General features: G+C 40.7%; 1 protein-coding gene across 2 annotated transcripts in view; it reads left to right on the top strand.

Moving 5' to 3' along the window:
* The window catches only part of FLAD1 (flavin adenine dinucleotide synthetase 1), a 133,568-nt gene extending 116,512 nt beyond the window's left edge, over window positions 1–17,056 (top strand). For both annotated transcript variants that reach the window (XM_053703572.1, XM_053703562.1), the window contains 2 exons: window positions 3,928–4,059; window positions 15,213–17,056. In XM_053703572.1, coding sequence (XP_053559547.1) covers window positions 3,928–4,035 — 108 coding nt within the window. In that variant the 3' untranslated portion in view covers window positions 4,036–4,059; window positions 15,213–17,056. The remainder of the gene's footprint in view (window positions 1–3,927; window positions 4,060–15,212) is intronic.
* Window positions 17,057–19,751: the final 2,695 nt, after the last annotated feature.

The raw sequence follows: 19,751 nt of genomic DNA, 5'->3' as shown, positions 1-19,751 counted from the left end.
CTGGGGAAGTGTTTCCTGTTCCAGACCGTGCTACAGAGATTATTTCACAGGAATGGGAGAAGCCAGGGATTCCTTTTTCCCCGTCTCTTGTCTTTAAAAAGATGTTTCCTGTCGCTGTCTCCTTTAAGGAGTCTTGGGGCACGGTGCCTAAAGTAGAATATGCCATTTCTACTCTGGCTAAGAGGACTACTATCCCTATAGAGGATAGCTATTCTTTTGAGGATCAAATGGACAAAAAGCTGGAGGCTTCTTTGAAGAAGATATATGTTCATCAAGGCCTTCAATGGCAACCTGCAGTTTGTATTGCCACTGTGTCAAGTGCGGCACTTATTGGTACGACGCCTTATCTGATTCACTTTAGATAGAGACTTCTTTGGAGGAGATCCAAGAAAGGAATAGAGCTCTCAACCTAGCCAACTCTTTTATTCTGATGCTACCATGCAAATTATTCTGGGAGCCAAGATATCTGGCTTCGGTGTGCTAGCCCACAGGGCATTGTGGCTAAAATCTTGGTCAGCTGATGTTTCCTCCAAGTCCAAGCTTCTGGAGCTTCCTTACAAGAGTAAGACTTTGTTTGGACCTGGTGTGGCAGAAAAAAATTCTGATATTTTGGGTGGAAAAGGGTATTTTCTACCACAAGACAAGAAGAATAAGGAAAGTCTTCCTCTTCCAAGCAGGAACAGTCCAAGTCTTCTTGGATACCCAATCAGTCTTGGAATAAGAGGAAGCAATCAAAGAAACACGTAATTGATGACGTTGTGGACTTTCCATATCTGGAAATAAATAAATTTATCAGGTAAGCATACATTTTGTTTCTCTCGCTCTCTCTTTCTTTCTTTCTCTCTCTCTTTCTTTCTCTCCCTCTCTCTCTTTTTTTTGTCTGTGTGGAAAGTTATAAATGTCACAATTTTAAGTTGACTTTATTTTTAAGGCAACATGTTAAAAACTCTATATTGTTGCCTCATTTGAATGTATCATACTCTCTGCCTATTTCTCTATTACTGTGTCATTTCTTTATAACTTTCTCCCTGCCCTTACTTTTTGGTGTGTTTGAGCGATGTCATGATAAAAATATTTCTACACTTAATTATTTAAAAAAAATAAAAAAAATTGTGACACCACTTTATCTTTACACCACTTCAGAGTATTGCAAGCATATGCTAAATTTCTTAAGAAACATAGAAATATAGATTTTACAGCAGATAAGTGCCAGAATACCAGTCAAGTCTGTCCACATTTCTTTCTGAAGTGTAAGCTTAATTAATTTTTAGGATAACCTTGCCTCCTCTTTTGAAAGTTTCTTCTATAAATGAATCAGCAAATATTAGAAAGTTCCTAATTTTAAATGCACAAAGAATGTAAGAGGAATTCAAAAAATAAATATATTTTTGACATGACAGACACTCGGACGCTCGGACCTGCAGACACTACATGTCTGTGGTACAAAATAGGGACAGTTCCCATACTCCCTTGTACACAGCATATATCCACTATACTTATTTAGTCTAGTCTAAGGCATTTTAGTTTATAGATTAATGTATAAATTAATTTGATGCTTGTCATGTGCTTTACTAAAATGTAAATAGATTAGCCTGACATGGTCTTTTTCAAACATTATAGTACATAGATGCTGCCGAACAGAATCAAAGTTTCAAAATTACAGTGAGTGCAGAATTATTAGGCAAATGAGTATTTTGACCACATCATCCTCTTTATGCATGTTGTCTTACTCCAAGCTGTATAGGCTCGAAAGCCTACTACCAATTAAGCATATAGGTGATGTGCATCTCTGTAATGAGAAGGGGTGTGGTCTAATGACATCAACACCCTATATCAGGTGTGCATAATTATTAGGCAACTTCCTTTCCTTTGGCAAAATGGGTCAAAAGAAGGACTTGACAGGCTCAGAAAAGTCAAAAATAGTGAGATATCTTGCAGAGGGTTGCAGCACTCTTAAAATTGCAAAGCTTCTGAAGCGTGATCATCGAACAATCAAGCGTTTCATTCAAAATAGTCAACAGGGTCGCAAGAAGCGTGTGGAAAAACCAAGGTGCAAAATAACTGCCCATGAACTGAGAAAAGTCAAGCGTGCAGCTGCCAAGATGCCACTTGCCACCAGTTTGGCCATATTTCAGAGCTGCAACATCACTGGAATGCCCAAAAGCACAAGGTGTGCAATACTCAGAGACATGGCCAAGGTAAGAAAGGCTGAAAGACGACCACCACTGAACAAGACACACAAGCTGAAACGTCAAGACTGGGCCAAGAAATATCTCAAGACTGATTTTTCTAAGGTTTTATGGACTGACGAAATGAGAGTGAGTCTTGATGGGCCAGATGGATGGGCCCGTGGCTGGATTGGTAAAGGGCAGAGAGCTCCAGTCCGACTCAGACGCCAGCAAGGTGGAGGTGGAGTACTGGTTTGGGCTGGTATCATCAAAGATGAGCTTGTGGGGCCTTTTCGGGTTGAGGATGGAGTCAAGCTCAACTCCCAGTCCTACTGCCAGTTTCTGGAAGACACCTTCTTCAAGCAGTGGTACAGGAAGAAGTCTGAATCCTTCAAGAAAAACATGATTTTCATGCAGGACAATGCTCCATCACACGCGTCCAAGTACTCCACAGCGTGGCTGGCAAGAAAGGGTATAAAAGAAGAAAATCTAATGACATGGCCTCCTTGTTCACCTGATCTGAACCCCATTGAGAACCTGTGGTCCATCATCAAATGTGAGATTTACAAGGAGGGAAAACAGTACACCTCTCTGAACAGTGTCTGGGAGGCTGTGGTTGCTGCTGCACGCAATGTTGATGGTGAACAGATCAAAACACTGACAGAATCCATGGATGGCAGGCTTTTGAGTGTCCTTGCAAAGAAAGGTGGCTATATTGGTCACTGATTTGTTTTTGTTTTGTTTTTGAATGTCAGAAATGTATATTTGTGAATGTTGAGATGTTATATTGGTTTCACTGGTAAAAATAAATAATTGAAATGGGTATATATTTGTTTTTTGTTAAGTTGCCTAATAATTATGCACAGTAATAGTCACCTGCACACACAGATATCCCCCTAAAATAGCTAAAACTAAAAACAAACTAAGAACTACTTCCAAAAATATTCAGCTTTGATATTAATGAGTTTTTTGGGTTCATTGAGAACATGGTTGTTGTTCAATAATAAAATTAATCCTCAAAAATACAACTTGCCTAATAATTCTGCACTCCCTGTATGTTATAAGAACCTTTTTAGAACCCCAGTGGTGATTTAATTTACTCGCACCTGAGAGAAATATGTTTTTCTGCTAAGCAGATGGAAGGTACAGCAACCTGCTCCATTGAAACAAAGGAGAACGCTCTTACGCACTGTGCTTTAGCTGTTGTTGCTTGGATCTGATTGGTTGTGGAGTAAAACACATTGCAGTTCATTTACTGTCTCTTATATTTTACTAATGTGTTAGCTTCAGTTGTATAAACACAACAAATAACAACCAAATACAAGTAAAGGCAGTAGTTGCATCTCTATTACTTTCTTTCCATGTCTCTCTCACCCGATCTCCTTCTATCTCTCTTTTAAGCTCTCTTCATGTCTACTTCATTTTTTGTTATGGGTCTTTGGTATGCACTTATCTGTCACTGATCAGTTAGTTGTCCCTCTCCTGGCATTTCTGTTCATGATTCTACTTTATCCCCTTTTCTTTGCATGCCTTTTGCTTTCTTACCTTCCTCCCCATGTATTTGATCTGTCACCCTCTTTCTGTAAGTCTTTCACTCATTTTTTTTTCTATCTCAGTGCACCTCTCCTCCATTTTGCTCTCGTTTGCCTGATTCTTCATATATTTTATTATCTCCTCACCTGTGCTCTATTCTTTTGTTTTATCTTCTTCTCTCTTTTTACTTTAATGTTTTGCATGTCTCAACCATTGTTTTTTCTAGTTACACCTCCCTGGGCAGCATGGACAACACAGTGAAAAACCCGGCACTGCGTTACACCACTCCTGCAGGAATCGAGAGTTACCGCCCGGCCTACATGCTGGAAAATGAGGAGGATGAGCGCACATCCAGGAAGTAATGTATTCTTCAAGATCGCTCCCTGTGCTGACTTGTCACACTAACCTGTGTGCTGCACTCCTCCTGTCCTAACCTGCCAGTTTCAGCTAAGGGTATGTGAGGTGACCACACTAATGAGACATTAGTTGTGTAATTATTTATGCTGCAAATTGCAATGCATAAACATTTCTCCCAACCAAGGCATAAAACCTTCATCATTTTATAACATAAATCCAGTTTTGAAGGTCTGGTGTTTTAGTTTTTTTTTGTCTCATATATACGGATTAAGGATCATCACTCCTTCATAGACAGTCTGACACAGAAACGCTGGCAGACATGAGCTACAAGAGGTGCCTTAGTATTAATCTGACCGCAAGAGCTGCACACACTATACAGAACCAAGTAAACATACCCATTGTTTTTTTTATAAATCTATTAAAGGGACAGTATACTGTAAAATAGTTTTCCCTTAATGTGTTGCCAATTACTTTTTTTTACCAACTGCAGAGTATAAAATGTATGAGAATTTGCTTTTTAGGGTTTATTTGTGTATATGAATGAGCTGGTTTGGTGTTTTGAAGCCACAACCTAATAAAATGGGTTGAGCTTGTAGGTATAATCAGATCTCATTACTTTATCACATTGTGCACATATACCTGCTTCTTTATCTTATATCTGTCCATAAATCAATCACCAGTACTTGGAGAGAACAATGTAAAATTAAAATTGTATTACATTATCTCTTCTATACCCACTGCTAGTGTAATTTCTTCTGCTGGATCTTTCAGAAAAGGGGGGGGGGGGATACCACAGACTAATTCAACTATTTCAAATGCCAATATAAGGGTAAAGGAAATACTTGTATACAATTTAATACACTCCAGCAGGTAAAATGGATCATTGGGAACAAATTTAAGGGGAAACATTTTTTTTAGTAAACTGTCCCTTTTAACCAAGCACTTGGAGCATTGTTATATATATATATATATATATATATATATATATATATATATATATATATATATATATATATATATATATATATATATATATATATATATATAATACACACTGTTTGGGAAGGATTACAATGTGCTGAAGACAAATATATGTGTATACTGTGTGTATACATAGGAATATGTTGTCATGGCTTTGTCTGAGTTTCTCTTTGCTGCTTTTTGTGTTCTCTGCAATGCTATGCCAGCCTTTATGCAGGGTGTCCATCCTCTCCAGTTGTCCTTCTCTGCAGCCCTGCCTCCTGCAGTTTGTGTGCTCCATTAGCTTCTTGTTTTCTTTCATCCTTTTTTGTTGTCTGTCCTGCTAAATTTATCTTCTCATGTAGCCTGTCTTCTCCCCTTCAGCTTCTTACACTGCTTATCCATTTCATCACCCTACCTCTGTCTTGCGCTGTCTGTCTTTTTTTCCTCCTCCCCCCCTCTTTATCTTCTCATGTAGTTCTCTCCCCTCAGCTTCTCACACTGCTTGTCCATCCCACACCATTAGCCTACCTCTCTGTCTTGTGCTGTCTTTCCTCTCTTCCTCCCACCCTTCTTTATCTTCTCTTGTAGTCCTCTCCCCATTCAGCTTCTCACACTGCTTGTCCATCCCATTAGCCTACCTCTCTGCCTTGTGCTGTCTGTCCTCTCTTCTTCCTGAACCCTCTATCTTCTCATGTAGTCCTCTCCCCTTCAGCTTCACACACTGGGACCTATTTATCAAGCCGTCAACCGCAAATACGCTGGAATTCCGCAGCGTAATTGTGGAGACCTTGATTCTCCATATTTATGAAAGCCTACAGACCGCCAAAAGTAGAATTTTGTGACGTAACATACGATCCGCCGGTCTCAGTCCGACACAGATCGATGCTTACGTCATTACAGATGTTCCGAAAGCAAATTCGGCACTATCTGACTACTTTTGGAAGTTAACAAATATCCACCAGGTACGCTCGCCACTATTCCGGCCTAGTGTTCATGGTTTTCAATCCTGGAGGTGGCGGATGCCATAGGAATCAATGGGAGTCTGAAAGTGGCGAAAGCTTATGTTCACTGCTGCCCGATATCCCATTGATTCCTAAGGGAGAATAAAGTTATTTTTACACCTAACACCCTAACATGTACCCCGAGTCTAAACACCCCCTACACCGCCGCCACCTACTTTATACTTATTAACCCCTAAACCGCCGCTCCCGGACCCCGCTGCAACGAAATAAACTTATTAACCCCTAAACCGCAATTCCTGGAGCCCGCCACCACCTACATTATGTTATTAACCCCTAATCTGCCGCCCCCTACACCGCCGCCACCTACATTTCATTTATTAACCCCTAAACCTAAGTCTAACCCTAACACCCCCTAACCTAAATATTATTTAAATAAATCTAAATAAAGCCTACAATTATTATCTAAATTACTCCTATTTAAAACTAATAGTTACATTGTAGCTAGCTTAGGGTTTATTTTTATTTTACAGGCAAGTTTGTATTTATTTTAACTAGGTAGAATAGTTATTAAATAGTTATTAACTATTTACTAACTACCTAGCTAAAATAAATACAAAAGTACCTGTAAAATAAAACCTAACCTAAGTTACAATTACACCTAACACTACACTACAATTAAATACAATTAAATAAATTAAAAATAATTAATTAAATTATATACAATTATCTAAAGTACAAAAACAAACAAACACTAAATTACAGAAAATAAGAAACAAATTACAGAAATTTAAACTAATTACACCTAATCTAATAGCCCTATCAAAATAAAAAAAGCCCCCCCAAAATAAAAAAAACCCTACAATACAAAATACAAACAACCCCCTCCAACAGTAAAACCCACCACCCACACAACCAACCCCCCCAAAAAATACTAACTAAAAAATCCCCATTGCCCTGAAAAGGGCATTTGATTGGGCATTGCCCTTAAAAGGGCAGTTAGCTCTTTTGAGGGCCCAAAGCCCTAACCTAAAATAAAACCCACCCAATACACCCTTAAAAAACCTAACACTAACCCCTTGAAGAAAGTCTTCACCCAACCGGGCCGAAGTCCTCAACGAAGCCAGGAGAAGTCTTCACCCAAGCCGGGCGAAGTGGTCCTCCAGACGGCAGAGGTCTTCATCCAGACGGCATCTTCTATCTTCATCCATCCGGCACAGAGCAGGTCCATCTTCAAGACATCCGTCGTGGAGCATCCTCTTCGGCCGACGACTACCCGATGAATGAAGGTACCTTTAAGTGACGTCATCCAAGATGGCGCCCCTTAGATTCCGATTGGCTGATAGAATTCTATCAGCCAATCGGAATTAAGGTAGAAAAAATCCTATTGGCTGATGCAATCAGCCAATAGGATTGAACTTCAATCCTATTGGCTGATTGGAACAGCCAATAGAATGCGAGCTCAATCCTATTGGCTGTTCCAATCAGCCAATAGGATTGAACTTCAATCCTATTGGCTGATTGCATCAGCCAATAGGATTTTTTTCTACCTTAATTCCCATTGGCTGATAGAATTCTATCAGCCAATTGGAATCTAAGGGACGCCATCTTGGATGATGTCACTTAAAGGAACCTTCATTCGTCGGGTAGTCGTCGGCCGAGGAGGATGCTCCGCGTCGGATGTCTTGAAGATGGCCCCGCTCCGTGCCGGATGGATGAAGACTTCTGCCGTCTGGAGGACCACTTCGCTCGGCTTGGATGAAGACTTCTCCCAGCTTTGTTGAGGACTTCTGCTCGGTTGGATGAAGACTTCTGCCGTTTCCTTGAGGATGAATGTCCGGTCTTCAAAACTGTAAGTCGATCTTCAGGGGTTAGTGTTAGGTTTTTTTAAGGGTGTATTGGGTGGGTTTTATTTTTAGGTTAGGGCTTTCGGCCTGCAAAAGAGCTAACTGCCCTTTTAAGGGCAATGCCCATCCAAATGCGCTTTTCAGGGCAATAGGGAGCTTAGGTTTTTTAGATAGTATTTTATTTGGGGGTTTGGTTGTGTGGGTGGTGGGTTTTACTTTTGGGGGGTTGTTTGTATTTTTTTTTTTTCAGGTAAAAGAGCTGATTACTTTGGGGCAATGCCCTGTAAAAGGCCCTTTTAAGAGCTATTGGTAGTTTAGTTTAGGCTTTTTTATTTTGATAGGGCTATTAGATTAGGTGTAATTAGTTTAAATTTCTGTAATTTGTTTATTATTTTCTGTAATTTAGTGTTTTTTTTGTACTTTAGATAATTGTATATAATTTAGTTCATTGTTTTTAATTTATTTAATTGTATTTAATTGTAGTGTAGTGTTAGGTGTAATTGTAACTTAGGTTAGGTTTTATTTCTCCAACATTGGTGTGTCCGGTCCACGGCGTCATCCATAACTTGGGGGAATATTCTCTTCCCCAACAGGAAATGGCAAAGAGCACAGCAAAAGCTGTCCATATAGTCCCTCCCAGGCTCCGCCCCCCCAGTTATTCTCTGCCGCTCTGAACAAGTAGCATCTCCACGGAGATGGTGAAGAGTATGTGGTGTTTAGTTGTAGTTTTTTATTCTTCTATCAAGAGTTTGTTATTTTAAAATAGTGCTGGTATGTACTATTTACTCTGAAACAGAAAGAGATGAAGAGTTCTGTTTAAAAGAGGAGTATGATTTTAGCAGCAGTAACTAAAATCAATTGCTGTTCCCACGCAGGACTGTTGAGCTGAGAGAACTTCAGTTGGGGGGAACAGTTTGCAGACTTTTCTGCTCAAGGTATGACAAGCCATTTTTCTAACAAGACTGTGTAATGCTGGAAGGCTGTCATTTTTCCCTCATGGGGATCGGTAAGCCATTTTCTTAGACTTAGAAAGAATAAAGGGCTTATTATGGGCTATTAACTGGTGGACACTCTTAAGGGCTAAATCGATTGTTTATTTAAGTTATTTTTGAAAGTTTGAAATAATTTTCACACTTTTATTGTTTGGGGAACGTTTTTATCGCCAGGCACTAGTTTAGACACCTTCCCAGTCAGGAAGGGCCTTTCACTATAGTAGGCAGAGCCTCATTTTCGCGCCATTATTGCGCAGTTAATTCTGAGTACAGTGCATGCAGCTGCATGTGTGAGGGTCTGGTATCCACTGAAAACGTTCCTAGAAGGCTTGAATTGGTATCGTATACCCCCCTGGGATTGGTGAAGTCGCAACAAAGGCTGTGGCTGGGACTGTAGTGGGGTTAAAACGGCTCCGGTTTCCACATTTTAAGGGTTAACAGCTTGAAAATTGGGGTGCAATACTTTGAATGCATTAAGACACTGTGGTGAAAATTTGGTAAAGATTGGATAATTCCTTCATAGTTTTTCACATATTCAGTAATAAAGTGTGCCCTGTTTAACATTTAAAGAGACAGTAACGGTTTTGTTTAAAAACGTTTTTTGTGCTTTATTAACCAGTTTAAGCCTGTTTAACATGTCTGTACCTTCAGATAGATCATGTTCTGTATGTATGGAAGCCAATGTGGTTCCCCCTTCAAATATATGTGATAATTGTGCCATAGCGTCCAAACATAGTAAGGACAGTACTGTCACAAATAGTAAGGTTGCCCAGGATGATTCCTCAGATGAAGGAAGTAGAGATAGTTCTACATCATCTCCTTCTGTGTCTATACCAGTTATGCCCGCGCAGGCGACCCCTAGTACTTCTAGCGCGCCAATGCTTGTTACTATGCAACAATTGACGGCAGTAATGGATAACTCCATAGCTAATATTTTTTCCAAAATGCCAGCATTTCAGAGAAAGCGCGATTACTCTGTTTTAAACACTGTAGAGCAGGAGGGCGCTGATGATAATTTTTCTGTCATACCCTCACATCAGTCTGAAGTGGCAGTGAGGGAGGGTTTGTCAGATGGAGTAATTTCTGATACAGGAAGAATTTCTCAGCAGGCAGAACCTGATGTTGTGACATTTAAATTTAAATTAGAGCATCTCTGCGCATTACTTAAGGAGGTGCTATCTACTCTGGATGATTGTGACAATCTGGTCATCCCAGAAAAATTGTGCAAGATGGACAAGTTCCTAGAGGTCTCGGTGCACCCTGATGCCTTTCCAATACCTAAACGGGTGGCGGACATAGTGAATAAGGAGTGGGAGAAGCCAGGCATACCTTTTGTCCCTCCTCCTATATTTAACAAATTGTTCCCTATGGTCAACCCCAGGAAGGACTTATGGCAAACAGTCCCTAAGGTCGAGGGGGCGGTTTCTACACTAGCCAAGCGCACGACCATTCCCATTGAGGACAATTGTGCTTTCAAAGATCCTATGGATAAAAAATTGGAGGGTTTGCTTAAAAATATTTTTGTACAGCAAGGTTACCTCCTTCAACCTATTTCGTGCATTATTCCTGTTACTACAGCGGCGTGGTTCTGGTTCGAGGAACTGGAAAAGTCGCTCAGTAGGGAGACTCCGTATGAGTCATGGACAGAATTCACACACTTAAGTTAGCTAATTCCTTTATTTTAGACGCCGCTTTGCAGTTTGCGAGGTTAGCAGCGAAAAATTCAGGGTTTGCAATTGTGGCGCGCAGAGCGCTCTGGCTAAAGTCTTGGTCGGCGGATGTATCTTCCAAGACAAAATTGCTTAATATCCCTTTCAAAGGTAAGACCCTTTTTGGGCCAGAATTGAAAGAGATTATTTCAGACATCACTGGGGGAAAGGGCCATGCCCTCCCACAAGATAGACCTTTCAAGGCTAAGAATAAGTCCAATTTTCGTTCCTTTCGCAATTTCAGGAACGGACCGGCTTCCAACTCTGCAGCCTCTAGACAAGAGGGTAACGCTTGATACACCCAGTTCCAACTGTGGAACAAGGTCAGGGGTTTTACTCAAATCTGTTTGTAGTTCCCAAAAAAGAGGGAACTTTCAGACCAATTCTGGATTTAAAAATTCTAAACAAATTTCTCAGAGTTCCATCGTTCAAAATGGAAACCATTCGAACAATTTTACCTACAATCCAGGAGGGTCAATTTATGACTACCGTGGATTTAAAGGATGCGTATCTACATATTCCTATCCACAAAGATCATCATCAGTTCCTAAGGTTCGCCTTTCTGGACAAACATTATCAGTTCGTGGCTCTCCCATTCGGGCTAGCCACTGCTCCAAGAATTTTCACAAAGGTGCTCGGGTCCCTTCTAGCGGTTCTAAGACCAAGGGGTATTGCAGTGGCACCTTATCTGGTCGACATTCTAATCCAAGCGTCATCTCTTTCCAAAGCAAAGGCTCATACAGACATTGTTCTAGCCTTTCTCAGATCTCACGGGTGGAAGGTGAACGTAGAAAAGAGTTCCCTGTCTCCGTCGACAAGAGTTCCCTTTTTGGGAACAATAATAGATTCTTTAGAAATGAAGATCTTCCTGACAGAAGTCAGAAAGTCAAAGCTTCTAAACGCTTGTCAAGATCTTTACTCTATTCTGCAGCCTTCCATAGCTCAGTGCATGGAAGTAGTAGGGTTGATGGTTGCAGCAATGGACATAGTTCCTTTTGCTCGAATTCATCTAAGACCATTACAACTGTGCATGCTCAAGCAGTGGAATGGGGACTATACAGACTTGTCTCCAAAGATTCAAGTAGACCAGATGACCAGAGACTCACTCCGTTGGTGGTTGTCCCAGGATCACCTGTCTCAGGGAATGAGTTTCCGCAGACCAGAGTGGGTCATTGTCACGACCGACGCCAGTCTATTAGGCTGGGGCACGGTCTGGGATTCCCTGAAAGCTCAGGGTTTATGGTCTCGGGAAGAGTCTCTTCTCCCGATCAACATCCTGGAACTGAGAGCGATATTCAATGCTCTCCAGGCTTGGCCTCAACTAGCGAAGGTCGGATTCATAAGATTCCAGTCAGACAACATGACGACTGTAGCTTACATCAACCATCAGGGGGGAACAAGGAGTTCCTTGGCGATGAGAGAGGTATCCAAAATCATCAAATGGGCGGAGGATCACTCCTGCCACCTATCTGCAATCCACATCCCAGGAGTAGACAACTGGGAGGCGGATTATCTGAGTCGTCAGACTTTCCATCCGGGGGAGTGGGAACTCCACCCGGAGGTGTTTGCCCAGTTGACTCAATTATGGGGCATTCCAGACATGGATCTGATGGCGTCTCGTCAGAACTTCAAGGTTCCTTGCTACGGGTCCAGATCCAGGGATCCCAAGGCGACTCTAGTGGATGCATTAGTGGCACCTTGGTCGTTCAACCTAGCTTATGCGTTTCCACCGTTCCCTCTCCTTCCCAGGCTTGTAGCCAGGATCAAACAGGAGAAGGCCTCGGTGATTCTGATAGCTCCTGCGTGGCCGCACAGGACTTGGTATGCAGACCTGGTGAATATGTCATCGGCTCCACCATGGAAGCTACCTTTGAGACAGGATCTTCTAGTACAAGGTCCATTCGAACATCCAAATCTAGTTTTTCTGCAGCTGACTGCTTGGAAATTGAACGTTTGATTTTATCCAAGCGTGGGTTTTCAGATTCAGTGATAGATACTCTGGTCCAAGCCAGAAAACCTGTGACTAGAAAGATTTACCATAAAATATGGAAAAGATATATCTGTTGGTGTGAATCCAAGGGATTCTCCTGGAGTAAGATTAAAATTCCTAAGATCCTCTCCTTTCTCCAAGAAGGTTTGGATAAGGGATTGTCAGCGAGTTCTCTAAAAGGACAGATTTCTGCTTTATCTGTCTTGTTACACAAACGACTGGCAGCTGTGCCAGATGTACAAGCTTTTGTACAGGCTTTGGTCAGAATCAAGTCTGTTTACAGACCCTTGACTCCTCCCTGGAGTCTAAATTTAGTTCTTTCAGTTCTTCAAGGGGTTCCGTTTGAACCCTTACATTCCATAGATATCAAGTTACTATCTTGGAAAGTTCTGTTTTTGGTTGCTATTTCTTCTGCTAGAAGAGTTTCTGAATTATCTGCTTTGCAGTGTGATCCACCCTATCTGGTGTTCCATTCAGATAAGGTTGTTTTGCGTACCAAGCCTGGTTTTCTTCCAAAAGTTGTTTCCAACAAGAATATTAACCAGGAAATAGTTGTTCCTTCTTTGTGTCCGAATCCAGTTTCAAAGAAGGAACGTTTGTTACACAATTTAGATGTAGTCCGTGCTTTAAAGTTCTATTTAGAAGCAACAAAGGATTTCAGACAAACTTCTTCTTTGTTTGTCGTTTATTCTGGTAAGAGGAGAGGACAAAAAGCTACTGCTACCTCTCTTTCTTTCTGGCTGAAAAGCATCATCTGATTGGCTTATGAGACTGCCGGACGGCAGCCTCCTGAACGAATCACAGCTCACTCTACTAGGGCTGTGGCTTCCATATGGGCCTTCAAGAATGAGGCTTCTGTTGATCAGATATGTAAGGCAGCGACTTGGTCTTCTCTGCACACTTTTGCCAAATTCTACAAATTTGATACTTATGCTTCTTCGGAGGCTATTTTTGGGAGAAAGGTTTTGCAAGCCGTGGTGCCTTCTATTTAGGTAACCTGATTTGCTCCCTCCCTTCATCCGTGTCCTAAAGCTTTGGTATTGGTTCCCACAAGTTATGGATGACGCCGTGGACCGGACACACCAATGTTGGAGAAAACAAAATTTATGCTTACCTGATAAATTACTTTCTCCAACGGTGTGTCCGGTCCACGGCCCGCCCTGGTTTTTTAATCAGGTTTGAAAAATTTCTTTCTCTATACACTACAGTCACCACGGCACCCTATAGTTTCTCCTTTTTTTCTCCTAACCGTCGGTCGAATGACTGGTGGGGCGGAGCCTGGGAGGGACTATATGGACAGCTTTTGCTGTGCTCTTTGCCATTTCCTGTTGGGGAAGAGAATATTCCCCCAAGTTATGGATGACGCCGTGGACCGGACACACCGTTGGAGAAAGTAATTTATCAGGTAAGCATAAATTCTGTTTTTACAGGTACTTTTGTATTTATTTTAGCTAGGTAGTTAGTAAATAGTTAATAACTATTCTACCTAGTTAAAATAAATACAAACTTGCCTGTAAAATAAAAATAAACCCTAAGCTAGCTACAATGTATATATATTGTAGCTAGCTTAGGGTTTATTTTATAGGTAATTATTTATTTTTAAATAGGAATAATTTAGATAATAATTGTAGGTTTTATTTAGATTTATTTAAATAATATTTAGGTTAGGGTTAGACTTAGGTTTAGGGGTTAATACATTTAGAATAGTGGTGGCGACGTTGGGGGTGGTAGATTAGGGGTTAATAAATGTAATGTAGGTGGCGGCGGTGTAGGGGGCGGCAGATAAAGGGTTAAAAACATAATGTAGGTGGCGGTGTGCTCCGGGAGTGGCGGTTTAGGGGTTAATAAGTATAAAGTAGGTGGCGGCGGTGTAGGGGGGTCAGATTAGGGGTTAATAACATAATGTAGGTGGCGGTGGTGTAGGTGGCGGCAGATTAGGGGTTAATAACATAATGTAGGTGGCGGCGGTGTAGGGGGTGGCAGATTAAGGGTTAATAAGTATAATGTAGGTGGCGGTGGGCTCCGGGAGCGGCGGTTTAGGGGTTAATAACTTTATTTAGTTGCTGTGGGCTCCGGGAGTGGCGGGATAGGGGTAAAACAATATAGCATAGTGTGGGTGTTTAGTCACAGGGTACCAATAAAGCTGGGAAAAAGCTGAAGAGCAGCGAGATCGATTACTTTTATTTAACAACAGTCCGCTGCTCATCGCGCCGTACTTGGTGCGCAGCTTTTTAACAGCTTTTTTGGTAACTTTGGAGAACGTATTCAGGTCCGCGGCAGCGATGTTAGGCGATCTTAGGCGAGCGTATTGGTGCTGGCCAAGGCAAGTAAGTTGACAGGTTGATAAATAGGGGCCACTGCCTGTCCATTCCATCCCATTACCCTGCCTATCTCTGTCTTGTGCTGTCTGTCCTCTCTTCCTCCTGCCCCTCTTTATCTTCTTGTGTAGCCAACTCTGTCTCCCCTCAGCTTCTTAAGCTACCTGTCCAACCCATACATTTACCATACATCTCTGTCTTGTGCTTTTCTCTCTTCCTCCCACCTCTCTTTATCTTCTCGTGTAAGTCTGTCCTCTTTCCTTTCAGCTCTCACACCACTTGTTTAATCTCTCCCATTACCCTACTTCTCTTTATTGTGCTGACTTGTCCTCTCCTACAACCACCTCTCATGGTTTGTTTTCTTTTCTCTCATCAGTCTGCAGGTCTCCTCGGGCTGTGGTTTGGAGTAAATGCAACGCCCGGGGGGAACATATGCAAGGCTAGTACACCCAACCTCTCAATGACTGGTACCAGTGGGTTCATGGAGGAAATGGGGAGGGCTTGTTTGCTGTGTTTTTAGAGTCTTGCAGACCCATTTTGCAGAGCATAACAATTGCTTTATGCTTTGTGTTTTTAAACACACCTCCACCCATACTACAAATGCAGTGAAACAATACAGAGATTCCCAATACTGGAGATGCTCCAGAGATACTCAACACTACTATACACTGAATCATGCACGTTGGGCATTTGAAAGCTATAGTATTGAGAGCGAACACTGGCTATTGTGTCCCCTGTACGTGCCTCTCCTAAGTCAGCATTTGTGCCTCAAGCTGTGTCAGCAGCTTTTAGCCTTCAAACTATAGCCTGACTGTCACCTGATGCATTGCACAGTACATTATGAATGTGCCTGCCCCATCAACCAGAACCTCCCTCCATAGTATGAAAACATTAAAGTTAACCCTTTGTCACCAATGCTATGTTACCCAAACATACACTGATTAGAAGTACAAACTAGCCCAGATATGTTTACTAAAAAGTTAAAATGGTCTTAAAAGTGACCATTTAACCCATCTCAGCTGTTAAAGGTATCACCATTACTCTGCATGTTCCTAGTGTAATAGAGCGATTCCTTTGTCATGTGAGAATAACTTTTTACCAGGTTCAGCACTACTTGTGGCTACCTAAACCTGTTTTTATAATGCTTCTCATTAGGATGCTGTTTGCCTGCACAGCTTCAGGGGGCTGCCCAGGATTCTGTTGTTTACATCACAAAAGCAGAGATTAGAGTAGCTTCTAGCTCTTTTTTCAGTATAATGCCCTGGACGTTCTGTTACGTTCTCCCTCCCCCTATGAAAGAATTGGTGCAGCTGCCTGCCAGATGATAAATTGCACCCCTCTCCTGCCTGTGTCTGTAGGATGATTCCAATCAAGAGGTGCCGTTCCTATCTGCCCTCACTTTGCCACACGGAGCTTCAGCGCTCCATGATTCCTGTTGCACCTTTCTCCCTAGGACAGGCCTTGAGAAACATGACTTTGCCTTTTCCGAGGTATAAAAATGCCATGGGGATGAATGCTGGATTTTTGCAGGGATTGAAGGAGTGTCTGTACTTCCTTCTCTGCTGTTGGTGTGTCAAGGAGCTGCTGGACTAGTATGGAGTGATCTGCTGTGGTGTCTGTCACATATTATTTCTGGACTTGATGACTTGCACACACTACCAGTTAATGCTGCTGCTGATTTCTTCTGGTGTGAGAGTTTGTAGAAATATGTTTGGAATATTTGCAGAACTTGGCAGCAGAGCTTTACTACCTCTTACAGCAAACTGAGGATGTTATAAGCAAAACTTTTATCTGCAAGGGCAAGACGGTTATAAAGTCACCAAACAGAAAGTCCATGGAATAAAAGATAACTTGAGATCTTGTGTTGACAACTAAGTAATACATGGATTCAGCATAAAATGAGTGACAGATCTTGAGTGAGAATGCAATGCTGGAGCAGACCGCTTTCAAGAAATGTCTTCCCTGTGACTACCCCACAGAAGTGTGAAATGCTTAGTACTTGTTGAGGAGATGATGCTACCTGAAGACCATGCTGTGGGACATTCAATATACACATCTTTGTTCTGTGACCTGAACTTTGCCCAATCTGTAGCCATTTGAAGAACTTCCTAGAATGAGAGATGATTCTTACGCCTCATGACGTAAACTCTGCCAAACAGAGTGGATGTCACAGGGCATGCAGTGATTGTATGGTATCCATAATAAATTAGTTTAAGCATCTACACTGTGTATGTCCTTTAAACATGTCTCTGGCTGTGGGGGAACGTACAGCAGAATTATGCTGAGCACAGTTTCCTACTGCTGACTTATTAGAATTTTAAGTGAGATTGTGGTTCTGTTTTCTCTCGGTTATTTAATAAATGGCCAGAAAGTGTGCGTCTGTGCAAGATACAAACAGTTTAAAACCTGCACTTTTTTTTACATATAAGCATTTTGCTGAAAGCTGCAATACAGGAAGTGTGTGGTAACAACTAGATTAAATCGTAAGTAACTTTTGCTAGGAAATAGATTATTTAGTAAGAGTATGAGGCTTGTAGAGTTATAAAGTACCCAGAGAATGTCTGTGCCATCTACCGTATTACTTATTTGTGTGACAGTCTGAGGAATACATAAAAAAGTAGCATGCAAATAGAAGAGCAAAGTTAGACAATCTGCAAACTGTTAATCATATTAACTAATCTATCTAAATTAAAACTAATACCGGTGTAAGTTGTGTACTTCTACTGGCTGATCAGTTTAGTCCCTATGTCTGTTGGAATCTATTGGAAGAGATACACACCTCTGAAAGGATGACAGGAAATGTGTTTTGGAGGAATTAAATATTAATTTGAAGAATAATAATACATCTTTAAATGTATTCTGATTAATAAAACAAAGAAAAATATTTGTCCACAATTTAAGTTGTAAGGTGGTAAGTATGTGGTGTTACCAGAGTCATTGGTAGCAGTTAAAGGGACACTAATGTCAAAATTAAACTTTTGTGATTAAGATAGAACATGACATTTTAAAAAACTTTCCAATTTACTTTCCTTATTAAATTGTGCAGTCTTTTTATATGCACATCTTCTGAGGCACCAGCTCCTACTGAGCATGTGCAATAGATTATACTGTATACATATACGTCTATGATTGACTGATGGCTGTCACATGATTCAGGGGGCAGGAAAAATTGACAGAAATTTTGAAATTTGCTAGAAAATAAATATACTGCTCATTTCAAATTCAGAGTAAGTGTGATGACATTGCTTTTGATTATGCAATTCTACAATATTTTATCATCCTCATATGTTTCTAATGACTTGTTATACCAGCTGCAGAGTATTAAACGTATGGGAAATGGCTTATTTAGGTTTATTTGTGTATACGAAATAGATGCTTTTGGTCATTGAAGGAAACAGCCCATTTAAATAGGCTGAGCTTGCAGGGAAAACAGACCTCCCTATCTTATCTTCCTCTTTATACATTAAAGGCTCATTATCTTTCTGTATACACAAATCCAGAGAGAATATATCTGCCACCACCCACTGGGAGCATGATTACAGTTGCTGTCTTTTGTTTACTTAGCTTTTCTATAGTGAATATTCCAGTATTCATGTGTTCAGTGAAATGCCTCTCAAGTATAAAAAACAAACAAAAACATTCCATTTTACAAAAAATAAAATACTAATACATATTAAAATGCTCCCATTTTTAGTATTATCAAGTACATTTAGGCTTTTGTATTTTTTTGAGGGCCTGATATTCAAAACCTCTCCGCTAAAATGATCCTCCAGCACAACGCGATCATTAGTGAAATTAAAGGCAGATTTTGTTATACTTCTCCAAGGGGCATTCCAGGTATTTATATATCTGAAGGAGAGATAAGCCAAGTGCAATATAGCACTGCACAACATGAGCTCTTCTGTATTTACACTTTGAAGTGTAAAGTGATATAAAATATAAAGCACAGATTAACTTTTATTATATTTAAACTTTGCACTTTCTATTTGGTATTTTATTTTGTATACAGCAATGTATTTATGATTGTGATTTTACAAGTTCTGATAATGCCTTCAGTTTCTCTGCAACTTTAACAAATGAGTCTCATACTGTATATTTGTGTGTATCTTTTACAAATTACATTGCACTTTGCATTGCCTCTATTTAAATTGAAACTGATAAAGCTTCATTACTTTCTATGGGACAGATAATCAAACATTCTCTAGTTTGGAGATAAATTATAAAGCAGACTTCACAGGGGCTGAATTCACTGAATTTTCGAAGAAAATGGGAGAAACTTGGAAGTCTCAGAGAGATGAGCGATGCCTTCCATAGAAAGTAATGAGGCTCTCTGGGATGCAAAATTTCACATGGGAGAGAGAACACCTTGGGCTGATATACAGGCTCAGTTTGCATGAAGTGCTGGAGAGTACCGCCCTTTTTCTTTCTTCCTGTAAAGTCTGAACTGCAATTTCTCTCCAAGCTGGAGAATCTTGTGAATATCAGGGCCCAAGTATTTAAGCAATCTGTTTTTGTCAAGAAAAGCAGGTAATGGTATTCTTAAAGGCAAGTATTTTGTTTTGTCACATTTAAAGGGACAGTATACTCCAATTTTCATATGACTGCATGTAAAAGACACTACTATAAAGAAAAATATGCACAGATACTGATCTAAAAATCCAGTATAAAACCTTAAAAACTTACTTAAAAGCAACCAGATTAGCAATGTTGATGAGGTAGTCTGGGACACCTACTGAAAGGGGCTGGGTAAACAAAAAGAGCAGACACTCCCCACCTCCCCCTTTCCCTGCATATAAAAAGACAGGTAACATAAACAGGAGTCTGTAAACGTGTATATACATCTGACACTGTGGGGCTTGGTTAGGAGTCTGAAAATGAGCACAATGTTGTTAAAAAAATAAGCAATACATTTAAA

This window comes from Bombina bombina, chromosome 1 (genome assembly GCF_027579735.1).
Source record: "Bombina bombina isolate aBomBom1 chromosome 1, aBomBom1.pri, whole genome shotgun sequence".
Classification (NCBI taxonomy): Eukaryota; Metazoa; Chordata; class Amphibia; order Anura; family Bombinatoridae; genus Bombina; species Bombina bombina.
Note: the sequence above shows the minus strand (reverse complement) of the source record. Positions and strands in the feature narration are given on the sequence as shown.